We start from the raw sequence: 15,326 nt of genomic DNA, 5'->3' as shown, positions 1-15,326 counted from the left end.
CGAGTCGTCGATGCCGCTGGTAGGGTCCGGGAAAACGGGGTCACTCAGGGACGTGGGCCGACTCCAGACCGGCCGCTGTGCTCGGCGCCCAGCGCGCCCCACGAACGGGCACCGCGCCGGGTCTGCCCGGAGCCCGCGGCGCGGCCGGAGAGAAAGCCGGCCGGAGCAAGCCTAGGCGCCGCCGCCCGCTGGCGCTGGGAGGGCATAAGCGAACAAGGCGCCTTTGAGAACCGGCTGCCCCCTCCTTCCTCCTCCGGCTGGCCCCGCCCCCAGCCTGGCACACCCTCTTCCCCCCTCCCCGACAAAGCGAGCCTTGTGTCCCCCACCCTGCGCCAACCTCTCGGGCCCCAGGGAACGTCGGCCTCGGCTGCCTCTAGGGAGTGCATCAGGAGCTCCCAACCGGATACCCCCTATACCAAGCCCATACGGCGCTGTCCACCCCCATATATATTCACCTCAGTCCAGAAAACTGCGATTTTAATTTGAAAGCGATTTTATGTGCGAGTAAAGAGAGAGGAAAGGATCCAAAGAGAAGAGATGCCGGGCAAAAATTCATGCAGCCCCAGCACTCCCATCTCTGCAGGCTAGCCACCTCCCCTCAATTCTCAAGCCAGGATCCTATGTCCCCAGCCTACACCTGTGCTCAGGGCTGGGGAAGAGCTGCGAAAGGGCCCAGGGACTACACTCACCAAACCAGCCAGACAGGGCATCATCACAGCCCAGACCCCTTCCCTAAACTAAACAGGAAGAAGGGGAGAGAGAGGGTTGGGAAGGCCAGTTCTTGGAGAGGCCCAAGGCCAGACCATCTCAGGGCCCCGCCTTGCCCAAATACCTCCACCACTGGCATTTCTTAGTCAACCTGGGAAAGTACAGTACTTCTTTGAGTCTAACTGCAAGTCCCTATCCTCAGAGGAAATTAAAAATAGCAGATCAGTTCCTACATCTCCACCAGCCCCTTAAACCACCACCACCATTTTTTTATTTTATTTTTCAGTCTGACTGCAGAAGGAGGTGAAGTGTAAAAAGGGACTCAGGGCAGGAGACAGTGACAGGGCCCACTCCCTCTTCCAGAGGTCCCCATCTGTCAGGTCTGGAAGAAAGAAGGCCTGTCAGAGCCCTTCTTCCATGCCCATCAGTTCGAGGGGCCTGCCCCCAACATCCATCTTTAGGGATTTTCCCACTTCCACTCTTCAGATGGGAGTAAGTCAGGATGAGAAGGAAGCAGGATCCCAGGAGCAGGGCCAGTGCTTTGTGCTGGGGGAGGAACAAGGGGTAAGAAATCACCCCAAATCATGGGAGACCCTGACAAATTCAGAGACTCAAGGAAAATGAAGAGAGACGTCCAGTCCTCACAGGGATTTGGGTTCCCCTCTGATTTGGGATACCAAGCAAATCCACTGGAGAGCTGATGAATCCCTTGGAGGTCTTGGTTCTGCTCTGTACTCCTCTCTGGGAACACAGTCCATCCCACCCTGTCCCAGGCTGAGTCCTCTTATATAGCACCCCTCAAGCATGAGGAGCACCACATGTGGGTGTTGGCATGGGCTCAGGCCAGCTGGTGGGGAGCCTCAAGCATCTCCATAAGGAAGGTGTCGATGGGGGTGTCACCAATGAGCTTAAAGAAAAACAGATGCTCTAGACACTTAAGGCCGATGGACCGGAGGGCAGGAAGACGTAGCAGCAGCTTGGCAAACCTGAGATGGAAGAGAGAAGGGGCATAAGAGCCAGAAGCACACAGGCCCAGAAGCACATACCCTTACCATACTCCCCACCCTGCTGGGGGGCCTCAGTGCCCAAAGCCCCATCTCACCGTCCCTGCTGCTCAGGGTACTTCTGTTTGCAATAGGTCTCCAATGAGGCATACACTTTCTCCCGCAGGACCTCCACCTCGCTGGGGTTGGAGAGGCCCTTAGCATCTAGGATGGCAGGAAGAGAGGAGGAAGAGGAGGGAAGGCAAATCAAATCAAGGCAGACATGCAGATGTGGCCCACAAGATACCCCTTTAAGGCTCCACCTACTTGCCCTTTGCCAGATGCCAAGCAAGGGAAGCAGGGCCCACTGGGTTTGTGGGATAGGGTCAGAAAGGGACTATATCAGAGGAAGTAGTTTTTTTCCTCAGTCAGTTGGGAGATTTCCAGATTGAGGGTCTTACTGAGGGGGATAGCTGGGTAACTTAGGAGTCTCTGGAGAAGAGGAGGCTCCAAGGTAGCCTTGGTCTTGAAAGAGAGGGGTAATCCTCCTCTTACCTGGATTAAACAGAATGATTGCCCTCAGGCAGCCAAGCTCTGTCTTGTCCATCCTCATGTCACGCATTTTGGACACTAGCTCTGTCAGCACCCTGGAGAGGGACCTGCAGGTCACTCAAAGGTCACAGCTCAGCCAGCCTTGGACACGGACCAGCCTATAGCCCCACCCCCCTCTACCTACAGGCTAGCCCAGCCAGCCGAGGGCCACTGACCGATCAAAGATTGCTCCCACGCCTGCAGAATGGGCTGAGTTGCGGTGCACATGAAGACCTGTGGCCAGGAGGATGCCGTCTCGAACATCAATGGACCGGTGGGAGAAGGAGGCAATGAGAAGCTCATTCCAGCCTGGGGAGGGTGGGGCAGCAAGGGTCAGGAGAGAGAGCTCAGGCCATAGAATTCAAAACACCTCAAGGGAAGAGAAGAGGTGGCAAGGTCAGCAAGCTTGGCTCCCTTGAATATGCAAGGTAAGGCCACTGGGTCATTGAAGGTCAGGAGGCCAAATAGGGGTCAAATGTCAAGAGGTCAAAGGAATTCAAGGTCACTGACCTGCCCGTAGCAATATGACCTGGTCATCCAGAGGTAAGGAGGAAAAGTGTGGGATCCTCTTCGCCCACTCAACAAGTGTGAATAGCTGTTTGTCAGCTGCCTGACAGATGTTAGTCACGGGGTCATTTGGCTGCAGGGAAAAGGGGGGTAAGACTTATGGATGATCTAGAGGAACACTGGGAGCCCTCCTTGTAAGAGACTTTTAACATCCCCTCCCTCTATATAATCTTCCTTCATTTAGACCAATTTCTATAAACCAAGCTTCTCCCCTGTCACTCATGTAAAGAGTTAACTTATTTGCTTGTGGTTCTGCAGTGGGAGTGGAGATGGAGGGAGCTAATACACCCACCTGAAATGTTTGAGAGGTCTTGTTTGGCAGCATTTCCAGTCTCAGGCAGTGTAAGGAAAGTTGTGAGGGGAATGGAAGGGGCAGAAATAACAGACCTAGGCTCCCTCCCCACTCCCCCCGTCACAAAGGAGAGGGATTGATCCCATCACTCACACTGCTGCCGCTACCCCCGGTTCCCCCAGGACCCTCAACGCCCTGGTCACTCTTCTGCTCCACAGCAAGCTCTGCCTCCAGGATCCTGTCCACAGGCATCTCCTCCGGGGCTCCCCCAGCCCCCTCCCCATCCCCGTCCTTGTCCTTTCCCCGCTGACGCTCCTCCTGTACGGCTGCAGGGGATGGGGAGAAAAAAGTGAAAGGTCAGCAGCCAGCCATGAGGGAGTTCTGAAACATCCTTAGGGTCTTATCAGAGTCTGATGTCTCTTGGGAAATATTTATAGCAATTGGGGAAATCACTAGAAAAGGCAGACTGGGGCACTCTGGAAGCAGCAGTTATTAAAGGGCAGATTAAAAGTCAAGAGGAAGAGGAGGGTAAAGGAATTAGGGAGGAAGCTGACATTTAAACAGTGCTAATTGCCTAAGCTAAACTAGTGCTAAGAAACATGTTTTAACATTCATTCAAGTATTGTAAGGACCCCGGGGACTCTTGTTCCCACTTTTAAAGGTGAAGAACTTGGGCTTTAAAGAGGCTAAATAGCAGCCAGGCACAGTGACACATGCCTGAATTCCCAGCAGCTCAGGAGGCTGAGGCAAGAGGATTGCAAATTCAAAGCCAGCCTCAGTAACTTAGCAAGGCCCTAAGCAATTTAGTAAAACCCCGTCTCAACATAAGATATAATAAAGGGTTGAGGATGTGGCTCAGTGGTTAAGTGCCCCTGGGTTCAATTCCTGGTACCAAATAAATAAATAGCTTGCCTATGTTCACATAATACATGGCAGATCCTACATTTGAAACCAAGCATGCCTTATGCAAATCTTATGTCCCTCTGATTCAATATAACAGGTAGTAAAATGAGCGCTCTGATCCTGGCCCTACTACTCTTTTGTTGCATGATCTTGGGAAAGCCAGGTCTCCAGCTCATCTTTTCTAAAGAAGGGATTTGATCAAGATACTCTCTGAAGAGTCTCAGAATTCCAGGAACCAGACTCAAGAAGATAAGATAGAAACGTAGAGAAGGGAAGGCAAGTCCTTTCAGTACGGTTTATAGCTTGAGAGGGTAGAGTCTCAGAGGTGGGAGGAAATACCACAGAGAACAGGGAGATGGAGACCAGAGGAGGAGAGATGGGATCAAAGAGAAGAGGGATCCCTCAAGTTAGAGGAGACATAGAAGCCCGTCATAGGTAAGGAAAGGTTATCCTATCCTGGGACCAGCCTGGGCTGGGAAGGGGTCATAGTGCAGGCTACAAGCAGAACCAATAAGATGGAAACTCAGGGGTCAGAGCAGGGTACCAAGAAGAGCCAATGAGAGGGAGCGAGAAGACAAACATCGCCCCCTGGAGGACAGAAAGAATATTCCCACATTCCCAACAGGTACACAGGCTGTGATTTCCTTCAGTCTTCCCTTTACTTCCTCCCTGCTCTCCCACCAGTAGAGTGGGAAAGGAAGGACCGGTGGACTGGGAAGCTTAGGTGGGAGAAGTTCCTTACCTTCCCTCTTCATGCCAGTGGCCAGGCACTTCTGATAGCGACAGTACTGACAGCGATTCCGCTGGCGCTTGTCCACTGTACAGTCCTTGTTGTCCCGGCATGAGTAAGTCAGGTCCTTACGGATGGTGCGCTTGAAAAAGCCCTTGCAGCCCTCACAGCTGTAAACCCCATAGTGTTTGCCTACATGGGGAGGAGAATTGCAATAAGAAGGCTGCATGGAGACCTCTTCACCATCAGTCTCTCACAAATTTCCTCTAAGCAAAACTTAGTCAAAGTCCTCCTTGTTTGCTCAATGTAGATGAACCAGGAAATTAAGAGATATCCCAGTCCCACTTTTCAGAAGCCCTATACAAGCTGGTTTTTCCCTCTGGCCACCCCATACATTCTATTCCACATCTGAACTTCAGGTTCCTTAGTTCTCCTCAGCCTTCCCCAGCTCACTTACTCTGACCCAACCCAGGAGTACCAGGACTCCTTCTTCCTCTATGACTATGTTCTAAACCCCATACCTGAGCTGCGATCCCCGCAGATTGCACAAAGCCGTTTGCCAGCCCCAGGGCCACCTGGAGGGGGTGGACAGTGCAGTCCCCGGACCCCTAAGACTGGTGGCTTCACATCTTCAGGGGGGCCAGACCCACCCCCAGGGAGCGACACTGTTGAATTAATCTGGGATAGGGGAAATAGGGAAGTCACAGGGAGACTCATTGGGAAGCAGAATCTCTCAGAGGTAATGGAAATCATTCCCTACCACCTGGCAGGGCCTGCATTGCACATTGTATAGGGCATTAGTTATACTGCAGTCTATAAAAAGGGTCATCCCTGGAGCACAACCCCAAAGAGAATAACAGTTCCGCCTTGAAACTGTGAAACACAGTGGCCCTGAAGGGCATGTGTCTTGGAAGGGCAGACGGGATGAGATGGGTGGAAACTCACTGACATATGAGGAGGACATCAAGATTTTTTTTTAAATAGTTAGGGATGAAGCATGCAATGGAAGATCAGTCACCTCAGGAAGGGCTAAGGGCCTCATAAGGACCACAGGCCTGCTAAAGGTCTTGGAAGGTCAGTGGGCCATGGGAAGTTCAAACAAGGATCTAGGGTTACAAGGAAAAAGGAAATGAAAGTGGAGAGGCAGTAAGTGGGTCACAACCTCTCACCTGGGGGCTGCTGACAGGCCCGGAGAATCCTGGGGGAGCTGGAGGGGGCAGACCAGGGGACCCCATGGAAGAACTGATGACTGGGAAGGGGGAGCCCAGCGGGGGTGGTGGCATTGGAGGTGGGGGTGGAGCCCCAGAGCCTCCAAGGGATGGGGCTGATGAAGGGGGCAGAGGTGGCCCAGGAGGAGAAGGGGGAGGAACCCCCTGGGCAAGAGGATTTGGAGAAGAGCTGTCTGGGCTTCGGGAATCTGATGGAAGGGTACATACAGCACAGAGACACACAGAGACAGGAGAGACAAAAAGAGAAAATGAGTCTTCCAGTCATCCACCTGAAGACTTTAATAATTCTCCAATCACCCACCCCACTCCACATATCCCCAAGTCCAGAAATACCCTGCTGTCAAACAGTTTAACTCCTAATTGTGGTGAAAGGAGGGGGTTGACAAAAAGGAGGGAAGATAGTTCAGGTGAGAAAAAATTACAACCAAAGCATCTCAATGAATACCAGGTCACCCCGGGTATAGGTGTCTCCTGGGTGGGGCAGCACGTGGGCTGGACCACCCAACCCCCTCCATGAGCGTGCAGGGTAAAGACACCCCTCTTAGGACGCAGGGTCTGCCTTCAAACGTCCAGAGTCCTCAAGTTCAAGAGGAATCGTGTCTTCCTCACACCCGGGACCTCGAGTGCAGGGATTTCAGAGGCCACCAAAGGGAGGGCGGAAGCTCCCCCTACCCGCCCCGCCCCGGGGGGAGGGCGCTAAGGCCCTCGGGAGGGAGAGGACGCGTGTTTACAAACAAGGGGGCGGGAGCGCCAGGGAAAGAGCGCTGGGGGAGGGAATGGGGGAGGGGTGCAGATAGCGCGGTCACTAGCTCTCCTGCCCGTCCGCTAGGACACTCACCCCGCCCGCTGTCTCCCATCCCGTCCCGTCCAGCCTCCCCCGGCTCCGGCTCCGGGGTTTGTTGTTCTCCGGCTGCCGCCGCTGCCGCCGCCGCGGGATCCAGCCAGGGCCGTCGCCGCCGCCACCGGGACGCGACCCCACAATGCATTTCTTTTCGCACCCCCACCGGCCCACACTGCCCTGCGGCATGCCGCTGGGGGAGGAAGGGCGGGCGAGCGGTCCAAGACATGATTCCTGGCTGAGTGTATGGGTACCGAAGAGGTGCCAGGGGTTCCCAAGGATTGACTAGGGGACTAGCTGACCACGAGGAAGCCCCAGAGAAAAAGCCTCTGGCCTGGATCGGGTCGAATTAAGCGCCTAGCTCAGCTCTGTACCAAAATGACAGCGCCTATGTGGCAGCCATCTTTGTACAGACGGGAAGTCTCGTCGCTAGTTCCCGCCCCCTCGCCTAGTTGGAAACGGAGGAGGCGGTCTCCTACGGCTTATTAGTACGCCTCGCCCACCCTCCCCTCAAATAACCTCCACGTCCGAGCATGCGCGCTACTGCGGAATGGCTTCGCCGCCACTAAAGTGCCGCCATATTGGTAAAGGTATTAGGGAGGAGGTAGAACGGAATTTCCTGTTCTCGCGGGAGCTAGAGGCGTGACTGCCACGTCCGAGCAAAACGGGAAAGGAGAGGATCCCGGAGCCGGTGAGAATTCCCTGCTTCCCTACTGTCCTTTTTAGGCTTTTTCGCATTTAGTGGGTCATAGAGACGAGGGCCCAGAGAGCCTGTAAAGTGTAAAGTGTAAAGGCTAGAGCGGTGTCTTGGTGGGGCCCTACATCCAGGAAGGGGTTCGGGATAAAGAGAACCAGTCTTGGGAACAATGTGGGTGGGAACAGAATGGAATGGGGGAGCATCCCATGGATGTGGTCGGAGGGCGCGAGCAGAATAAAGCAGATCCCCTGTAGAATTGAGGGCCAAGTAGAGTCATTGTCTCTGTCCCTCTGGTCAGCGTGATGGCCAGGGGCCTCCGGGACCCCCACTGGGTGGCCGTGGGACTGCTGACCTGGGCGGCCTTGGGGCTGCTGGTGGCCGGACACGGGGGTCATGATGACTCGCACGAAGACGTGCAAGAAGACTTCCATGGCCACAGCCACAGGCACTCACATGAGGACTTCCACCATGGACACAGCCATGCCCATGGTCATGGCCACACTCATGAGAGCATCTGGCATGGGCACACCCACAGTCATGATCACGGACATTCACACGAGGATTTGCACCATGGCCATGGCCACTCCCATGAGAGCCTGTACCACAAAGGACACGGACATGACCATGAACATCATGGAGGCTATGGGGAGTCCAGAGCTCCAAGCATCAAGCACAACCTGGATACCGTCACACTCTGGGCTTATGTGAGTCCCCAGGGGATGGGGTAGAAGGGACTGTTTCTGGATTGTTGGAAAACTTCACAAAACTTGACCCCTGACTCTCCTTCACTAGGCACTGGGGGCCACGGTGCTGATATCTGCTGCTCCATTTTTTGTCCTCTTCCTTATCCCAGTGGAGTCAAACTCCCCCAGACATCGCTCTCTGCTCCAGATTTTGCTCAGTTTTGCTTCTGGAGGGCTCCTGGGAGATGCCTTCCTGCACCTTATCCCTCATGCCCTGGGTAAGTAACCTCTAACCTTGCCTCGAAGTATAATCTTATTCTTTAGGGAAAAATGGGTTCTTTCTCCTTCATTATTTCTGACATTCTGGTATTCCTCATATACACATCCTTTGGGACATGTTTTCCTCATCTAATTTTTTTTTCTTCCTTCCTGCAGAACCTCATTCTCACAACACTCGGGAGCAGCCTGGACATGGACACTCCCACAGTGGTGAGGAAAAGACATATGGGTACAGCAGTTGGGGTGCTGGGAAAAGTCTATGTCTTCCTGTTCTTCACCTCCTACACTGAAGAGGAGTCCGTAATCCACATTTCCCATAACCTCTCAATGCCTCCATTTCCAGGCCAGGGCCCCATTCTGTCTGTGGGACTGTGGGTTCTCAGTGGAATTGTCGCCTTCCTTGTGGTGGAGAAATTTGTGAGACATGTGAAAGGAGGACATGGACACAGTCATGGTCATGGTCCCACCCATGGAAGTCATGGACATGGAAGTCAGGGTGAGCCCAGAAACAACTCTGCTGAAAGCGACCTTGTGTGCCTCAGAATCCCCTCATCTTATGGCTGTCAGGTGGAACAGACTTCCCTTTGAGGATATGTCAGAAGCTATCTTCCCCACTCTGACCAACTCCTTTTTTTCCTCAGAGCATCCTTCAAAGGAGAAGCCCAGCTCAGAGGAAGAAGAAAAGGAAGCAGGAGGGTTGCGGAAGAGGAGAGGAGGGAGCATTGGGCCCAAAGATGGGCCAGTGAGACCTCAGAATCCTGAAGAAGGAAAAACAGGTTCAGGTAAGGGCTGGGGATGATGATAAGCTTGGGCAAGGGGCACCATTGTAAATCACAGAATATATGCTGTGGATGTTATTATGCTTCTGGGAAACACTAAGGAACTTATATGTGAGATGATCTCTGAGAGGAGATATGAGAGAGGCTGACAAGACCTGGAACTGGGGGGTGATGAGTGCCTCTGATCATTTTCTTTCTCTGCTCTACAAGATCTGCGTGTGTCCGGGTACCTGAATCTGGCTGCTGATTTGGCACACAACTTCACAGATGGTCTAGCTATTGGTGCTTCCTTTCGAGGAGGCCGAGGGCTGGGAATATTGACCACAATGACTGTCCTACTTCATGAAGTGCCCCATGAGGTTGGAGACTTTGCCATCTTGGTCCAGTCTGGCTGCAGCAAAAAGCAGGTTGGTGATGATGTCTACCAAGCCCGGATACTTCAAACCCTTTGCTCCTACTTACTCACTTCAAACCCAGGACTGCCTCTCATTGGTTCCAAACAAGTTGTACTACCATTGACAACAAATCCTCTAGAAATGAGGAAAGAAGTTTTTCTGTTTTCTTTGTCCTATAATTCAGTATTTCTTGAACTGTGGTCTGTAAATCCTCTATTTTATAGGTAATGTCATACACACGCACACTGGACTCCAAGGTCCATGGGAAGGACCTCTGCTCAAATTTTTCAGTTGGGTTCAATGGTACACGTATAATCCCATCAACTCAGGAGACTGAGGCAAGAGGATAAAAAGTTCAAGGCCAAGGGCAGCATTGTGGTGCACACTTGTAATCCCAGAGGCTCAGGAAGCTGAGGCAGGAGGATCATAAGTTCAAAGCCAGCCTCAGCTACTCAGTGAGGCCCTAAATAACTTAGTGAGATCCTGTCTCTAAGTAAAACATAAGAAGGGCTAGGGATGTGGCCCAGTGGTTAAGCACCCCTGGGTTCAATCCCTAATGCTGGGGGGTGGGGGGGATTTTTTTTTTAAATGTTTTTTTTCTGGAACATGTATAGTCTGGAATGCCCCCTCCCCTTTTTAAACCTAGTTTTATAGTTTCTGAAGACATGCACCCTACACCTACCTACACATCTATACCTCACTAACCACATCTAAATACTGATAATCTTTAGCTTTTGGTGAGTACATTTTTCTCTTTTCTGCCCACCAGGCGATGCGTCTACAACTACTGACAGCCGTAGGAGCACTGGCAGGCACAGCCTGTGCCCTTCTCACTGAAGGAGGAGTAGTGGGCAGTGATGTTGCAGGTGGTACAGGTCCTGGCTGGGTTCTGCCATTCACAGCAGGTGGTTTTATCTATGTAGCAACAGTGTCTGTATTGCCAGAGCTGTTAAGGGAGGCGTCACCATTACAGTCACTCCTGGAGGTGCTGGGGCTGCTGGCAGGAGTTGTCATGATGGTGCTGATTGCCCACCTCGAGTAAGGCAGGATAAACCACCCCCACCCCTGCCCCAAACTTCTACCCCTAACCTCAAGTCAGGGGTCTGTGGCCTTTGGGGGCCCTGGCCATGGACATCTGCCAAAGGAAGGAGTTGTAGCCCAGAAGAAAGGTGATTTTGGCATTAGGACCTTCAAGTTTTGGCAATCTTACAGGGGTCATAGAGGTGAGAATAAGAGGCCAAAGGGACCAAAGTGTTGGGCACTTCCCAACCATATTGTATATTTTGGAGGGATAAACGGGGCCACGAAGAAGACTGTAAGGGAAAGGGGTGATGGCAGCATACCTGGTATACCCTAACCACTTGTTCTCAGAGGACCAAGCTGCCAAGCAGGGTCCTCCAGGGCCCTTCCTCTCCCCCACCTGTTGGTGGAGGCTTCAGGGAAGACCTGAACCCAGGACTGAGGGGGTGACAGGAGGAGTTGGGGGTAAACATCAATCGTGTGTTCTGATTTGGGAGTGATCAGAGGATTGGGGGTGGGTGGGAGAAGATTAGTTGGTAATCTCAAGCCTAATTTTTTGTTTCGTTTTTATTCATTTTATATCATTGTGTTTGAATCGAAGGGGAGGGGTGGGACCGGAAATAAAGACCTTGGATCTTCCGCCCCACATGCTGTCTTTGTCTTTTGGGGGGGAATGGGGCCCCTAGTCTCCCCCCACTCCCCGGGCCCCCTTTCGGAGGTGCCTGGCCACGCCCCCACGGTGGGAGGTCGGCCCGCGCTCTTGGCCGCAGATGGCCTAAGGCTGGTGGATCTTCGATTGGTCCTGGCCTGGGCCTTGCCACGCCCCCTGTGTGCTTGGATTGGCTCTGGGCTTGGGTGCCGACCCGCCCACCGCCCGCCATGGCGCCTCAGCTCCGGTTCGGTTCCGCGCTGGCCTTGGTCACAGGTTCAGAGGGTCTTCTCCTAGGGCGGGTTGGGTGCCGGAGTGATGTTAAGGGGAGCGCCCTCAGACCCCTCGACCCCAGTGACCTTTGGCACCTTGTCCGAATTTTACTAACTTTGCACCCTGTGACTTCTGACCCGGCCCGCTCCTCTCTCCTTCTCTTCTCCGCATACTTATTCCCACCTCAGGTGCGGGTAGCGGCATCGGCCGGGCGATCTGTGCGCGCCTGGCCAGAGAGGGGGCTGCCGTAGCCGCCTGCGACCTGGACGGGACGGCAGCACAGGAGACGGTGCGGCAGATAGGCGGGTCGAGGAGCGAGGACGGGGCGCCCCGCGGGAACCACGCTGCCTTCCAGGCTGACGTGTCTGAGGCCAGGGCTGCCAGGGGCCTGCTGGAACAAGTGCAGGTGAACGTCAGGCGACTTGGCCCTTGCACACACACCGTTAAAGCTCTAGGTCTTTGTGGTGTTTTGATATCTAAACCACCCACCCCCCCTCCTGTAGGCCAGCTTTTCTCGCCCGCCATCTGTCATTGTGTCCTGTGCGGGCATCACTCGGGATGAGTTTCTGCTCCACATGTCTGAGGATGACTGGGACAAAGTCATAGACGTCAACCTCAAGGTGGTGACCTCTGAACTTGTGACTTCTGGTCCCCCAAACCAGGGGAGGGAGTTGGAGGAGGGCTGTCACCCCAGCTGATCTTCTCTGCCTTGCTACCCTCTCCTGCCAGGGGATCTTCCTAGTCACTCAGGCTGCAGCTCAAGCCTTGGTGTCCAGTGGTTGTCATGGCTCCATTATCAATATCAGTAGCATCATTGGAAAGGTCAGGTTGGGTTGGGACAAGGTCAGCCGGCCAAGTGAGCACAGAGAGAAGAGCCCCTCCTTGAGATTCCTTACTCACCCTAGATCTCTGACTCATCTGTAGGTGGGGAACATCGGGCAGACAAACTATGCTGCATCCAAGGCTGGAGTGATTGGGCTGACCCAGACTGCAGCCCGAGAGCTTGGACGGTTGGTCAAACACCTAGGGGCGCGGGGAACTTCGCTGAGGCATGTAGGGACTTGAGGGAAGGGTCAGTGTCCTGTCCAGAGTCAGCAACCACTCTCCCTTCCACAGACATGGAATCCGCTGTAACTCTGTCCTCCCAGGGTTCATTGCAACACCCATGACAGAGAAAATGCCACAGAAAGTGAAGGATAAGGTAGGAGGCTGTTAGTGGAGGACACAATCAGTCACAGACCCAAAATCTCTGGGCTTCAGAGAGAGAGAATGCTGGGCACAGTGCCTGGCAAACAGTAAGTAGTCAATAAATGTATGGGGGATGAAGACAAAAGAAAAAAATCACAAACTCAATCTTCAAATCCATAAAACAAACTTTCACCACCCACATATAAGTGTTTCCTTTCAGGTGACCAGAATGATCCCGATGGGACACTGGGGGAACCCTGAGGGTGAGCATTGAGTGGGGAGGGGACCTGAATGAAAAGAACCCAAGATTTATATTTTTGAGAGCGTCTCACCAGGATTAGTAGTTGGGGTGGGTGAGGGGTATCAGACTTGATGACTACTTTGAGTCTATGGAAGTGAATGGGATTGTGCCCTTTCCCCACCATTCCTATAGATGTCGCAGATGTGGTTGCATTCTTGGCATCTGAAGACAGTGGATACATCACAGGGGCCTCAGTGGAAGTCACTGGTATGAAGCTAGCATGGGGAAGGACAGGGCAGAGAAGTAGAACTCCAACCAATGAGAAAGCAAGTGAGGGAAGGCTGGAGCTACTGTGGGAAGGGCAGAGGCTCCCTAGGCCAGGAACAGAAATGGGCACCCCCAGCCCATTTATCTCTCCGCCCATGCATCTGTCCAAATGTTTTTGCCCCTCCCAGGAGGCCTTTTCATGTAACTGCCTTAAGGACCCTGGACTCTTCTCACTCCCCCAACCACTGTGCCGGGTCTCCTGCTGATGAGGACTCAAAGTTCCCAGGCTACAAAAGGGGTGGCAGTGTATGGCTCAGGAATGCTGAATATGGGAGGCAGGGGTGCTTGTGACCCTAATAAATTCCAAATCCTCTTCCCTGCCACCTCCGGTTCTTCTTGTGTCCAAGCCCTCAGACCCTTCCCCACCTCCCCCTCTTCCCTTTCCCGAAGGATTGTTCCCTTTCACTGCCTGGTCTCCCAGGGCAACCTCCGCCGCCGGGTGTGAGAGGAAAGAGTGTATGTCACTGTGTATGCGTGACACTCTGGGTCTTTTTGGAGGGAGGGGTTTCTGCCCTACCCCCTTTCACTGGTTCTGCAGTGCCAGTCCCCTCCCCCCAACTCCCTGAGTCCTTATGGTCCCCAAGGGTGATTTGTTCTTGGCCCCATCCTGGTGTCCAGTCTGGCCTTGGAAGGGGGTCTTGGAACAGGTGGCCCTCCCCCACCCCTCTCCTTTCTCTCAGTCCCCCCTCCCCTTTCTCTCCACCTTACAATAGCTGCAGCCGGCTTGGGGTCGGATGGGGGGGATTAGGGGAGGGGGCCAGGATTAGGGGAATGGACCAGCCGATGAAAGGGGCTGGAGGAGAGCAGAAGGGAGGGGGTTGGGAAGAGAAGGAGGAGGAAGGGGAGGGGGTCCGCGCTAATCGACTCTGGCGCCCACATAAGGACTGGCCACGGACTGAAGGAGAGGACAGGGAAGTAGGGGGCAACTGGGGTGGGGGGGCGAGGGGACCCACTGCTGACTTGTCCCAGAGACAGGCCACCCCCTGGCAGCCGCTGCCCAAGTCTGGGATCCCCTACATAGACTGGCGGGGAAAGAACCCCCGTCACGGTCTTTTTTCCCCCCGGTATCCCTCATTCCCTGTCCTCAATGGGGATCGCTCTGCTCCTTCCTCTTGCCTCTCCTCTCGGTTCCCTTCCTTTAGAGTCCTGGAAAAGGCTTTTGCCCACTTCCCACTGGAGACATTCCGTCCCTTGTGTCCCCCACCCACACGCACACACCCCTACCCAGTGGGGGCCCCATCTTGTGTGTGTGTCCCTGCTTCCGCGTGGTGTCTCCATTCCCCCATTCCTCCCGTGCGCCTCCCTCCCCCGCCCCGGGCCGCGGCTCTTGATTGTCCAAACGCAATTCTCGAGTCTATGGCTCCGGCCGAGAGTTGAGTCTGGACGTCCTGAGCCGCCGCCCCCAAACCTCGAGCGGGAGAGCGGGTCGGAGGGTCTAGGGAGAGGCAAAGCGAAGGGTGGATCAAGTCCCCAGGGTTTAGGGGAATCCCGAGCACGTCGGGACCTAGTTGCATTCACAGGACTTGTCTAAGGCGACAGAGACTCTTTTGCACCTTTTTCCCCCCCGGGATCCGAAGCTGGAGGTTAGGAAGAAGTTGTATGACGGTGTGGGAGAGATTCCCCAAGGCCACAAGGGGATGCGGAATGGGGGAGGTGGCCCCCTTCCCGAGCCCTCGGTCCCCTCCTGGGGTCCGAGCGATCCCAGGCCCCGCCCTCCAGAGCGGAGGCCCCGGGTGGGGGAACCCGGGTAGGGAACGGTGGCTAAGGTTGGCCCCGCAACTGCGCTGGGCCAGGGGAGGAGACCGAGGTCCCCACGTGGCGCGGGACTCCCGGGACGCCGGTTACTCGCGCGGGGCGGGCGCGTCTCGTGGGCGGGGGAACCCCGGCGTCCAAGTCGCGTCCCACCCGCGCCGAGAGTGGCGGGTGACGTCTGCCAGCGGGGGGGGTGGAGTGG

At 54.4% G+C, this 15,326-nt stretch overlaps 3 protein-coding genes across 5 annotated transcripts; 2 read left to right on the top strand and 1 right to left on the bottom strand.

The window, feature by feature from the left end:
• Positions 1 to 460: 460 nt before the first annotated feature.
• On the bottom strand, positions 461 to 7,273 carry Rxrb (retinoid X receptor beta). Of its 3 annotated transcripts, none has more exons than XM_047558518.1 (10): positions 6,842 to 7,273; positions 5,944 to 6,191; positions 5,296 to 5,452; positions 4,787 to 4,966; positions 3,295 to 3,467; positions 2,793 to 2,922; positions 2,459 to 2,591; positions 2,247 to 2,350; positions 1,811 to 1,916; positions 461 to 1,694 (listed from the first exon to the last, which is right to left on the bottom strand). In XM_047558518.1, exons 1-10 carry the CDS (start codon positions 7,068 to 7,070, stop codon positions 1,547 to 1,549), a joined length of 1,608 nt encoding a protein of 535 aa, XP_047414474.1. In that variant the 5' UTR covers positions 7,071 to 7,273; the 3' UTR covers positions 461 to 1,546. The 3 variants fall into 3 exon arrangements, with proteins under 3 accessions (XP_047414474.1, XP_047414475.1, XP_047414476.1); XM_047558519.1 differs by having other exon boundaries at positions 2,247 to 2,338; XM_047558520.1 differs by lacking the exons at positions 5,944 to 6,191; positions 6,842 to 7,273 and adding an exon at positions 5,793 to 5,937.
• Positions 7,274 to 7,376: 103 nt separating this feature from the next.
• Slc39a7 (solute carrier family 39 member 7) lies at positions 7,377 to 11,232 on the top strand. Its single transcript, XM_047558522.1, has 8 exons — positions 7,377 to 7,532; positions 7,837 to 8,242; positions 8,331 to 8,499; positions 8,657 to 8,710; positions 8,844 to 8,996; positions 9,142 to 9,282; positions 9,490 to 9,686; positions 10,444 to 11,232. The coding sequence occupies exons 2-8, from the start codon at positions 7,841 to 7,843 to the stop codon at positions 10,714 to 10,716; spliced, it is 1,389 nt and encodes a 462-aa protein (XP_047414478.1). The 5' UTR covers positions 7,377 to 7,532; positions 7,837 to 7,840; the 3' UTR covers positions 10,717 to 11,232.
• Positions 11,233 to 11,556: 324 nt separating this feature from the next.
• On the top strand, positions 11,557 to 13,695 carry Hsd17b8 (hydroxysteroid 17-beta dehydrogenase 8). Its single transcript, XM_047558604.1, has 9 exons — positions 11,557 to 11,619; positions 11,805 to 12,022; positions 12,120 to 12,236; positions 12,346 to 12,438; positions 12,541 to 12,626; positions 12,733 to 12,817; positions 13,025 to 13,067; positions 13,238 to 13,312; positions 13,501 to 13,695. Exons 1-9 carry the CDS (start codon positions 11,574 to 11,576, stop codon positions 13,515 to 13,517), a joined length of 780 nt encoding a protein of 259 aa, XP_047414560.1. The 5' UTR covers positions 11,557 to 11,573; the 3' UTR covers positions 13,518 to 13,695.
• Positions 13,696 to 15,326: the final 1,631 nt, after the last annotated feature.

The sequence above is a fragment of the Sciurus carolinensis genome, chromosome 7 (genome assembly GCF_902686445.1).
Source record: "Sciurus carolinensis chromosome 7, mSciCar1.2, whole genome shotgun sequence".
Taxonomy (NCBI): Eukaryota; Metazoa; Chordata; class Mammalia; order Rodentia; family Sciuridae; genus Sciurus; species Sciurus carolinensis.
Note: the sequence above shows the minus strand (reverse complement) of the source record. Positions and strands in the feature narration are given on the sequence as shown.

Coding starts and splice junctions, on each gene's coding strand:
- Hsd17b8 (XM_047558604.1), top strand. CDS start 11,574: ATGGCGCCTCAGCTCCGGTTCGGTTCCGCGCTGGCCTTGGTCACAG. Junction 12,023..12,119: donor GCCTGCTGGAACAAGTGCAG/GTGAACGTCAGG, acceptor CCCCTCCTGTAG/GCCAGCTTTTCTCGCCCGCC. Junction 12,818..13,024: donor CACAGAAAGTGAAGGATAAG/GTAGGAGGCTGT, acceptor GTTTCCTTTCAG/GTGACCAGAATGATCCCGAT.
- Rxrb (XM_047558518.1), bottom strand. CDS start 7,070: ATGTCTTGGACCGCTCGCCCGCCCTTCCTCCCCCAGCGGCATGCCGCA. Junction 5,453..5,943: donor GGCCTGTCAGCAGCCCCCAG/GTGAGAGGTTGT, acceptor CCCCTATCCCAG/ATTAATTCAACAGTGTCGCT. Junction 1,917..2,246: donor AATCATTCTGTTTAATCCAG/GTAAGAGGAGGA, acceptor CTGCCATCCTAG/ATGCTAAGGGCCTCTCCAAC.
- Slc39a7 (XM_047558522.1), top strand. CDS start 7,841: ATGGCCAGGGGCCTCCGGGACCCCCACTGGGTGGCCGTGGGACTGCTG. Junction 8,243..8,330: donor CCGTCACACTCTGGGCTTAT/GTGAGTCCCCAG, acceptor CTCCTTCACTAG/GCACTGGGGGCCACGGTGCT. Junction 8,500..8,656: donor CCTTATCCCTCATGCCCTGG/GTAAGTAACCTC, acceptor TCCTTCCTGCAG/AACCTCATTCTCACAACACT.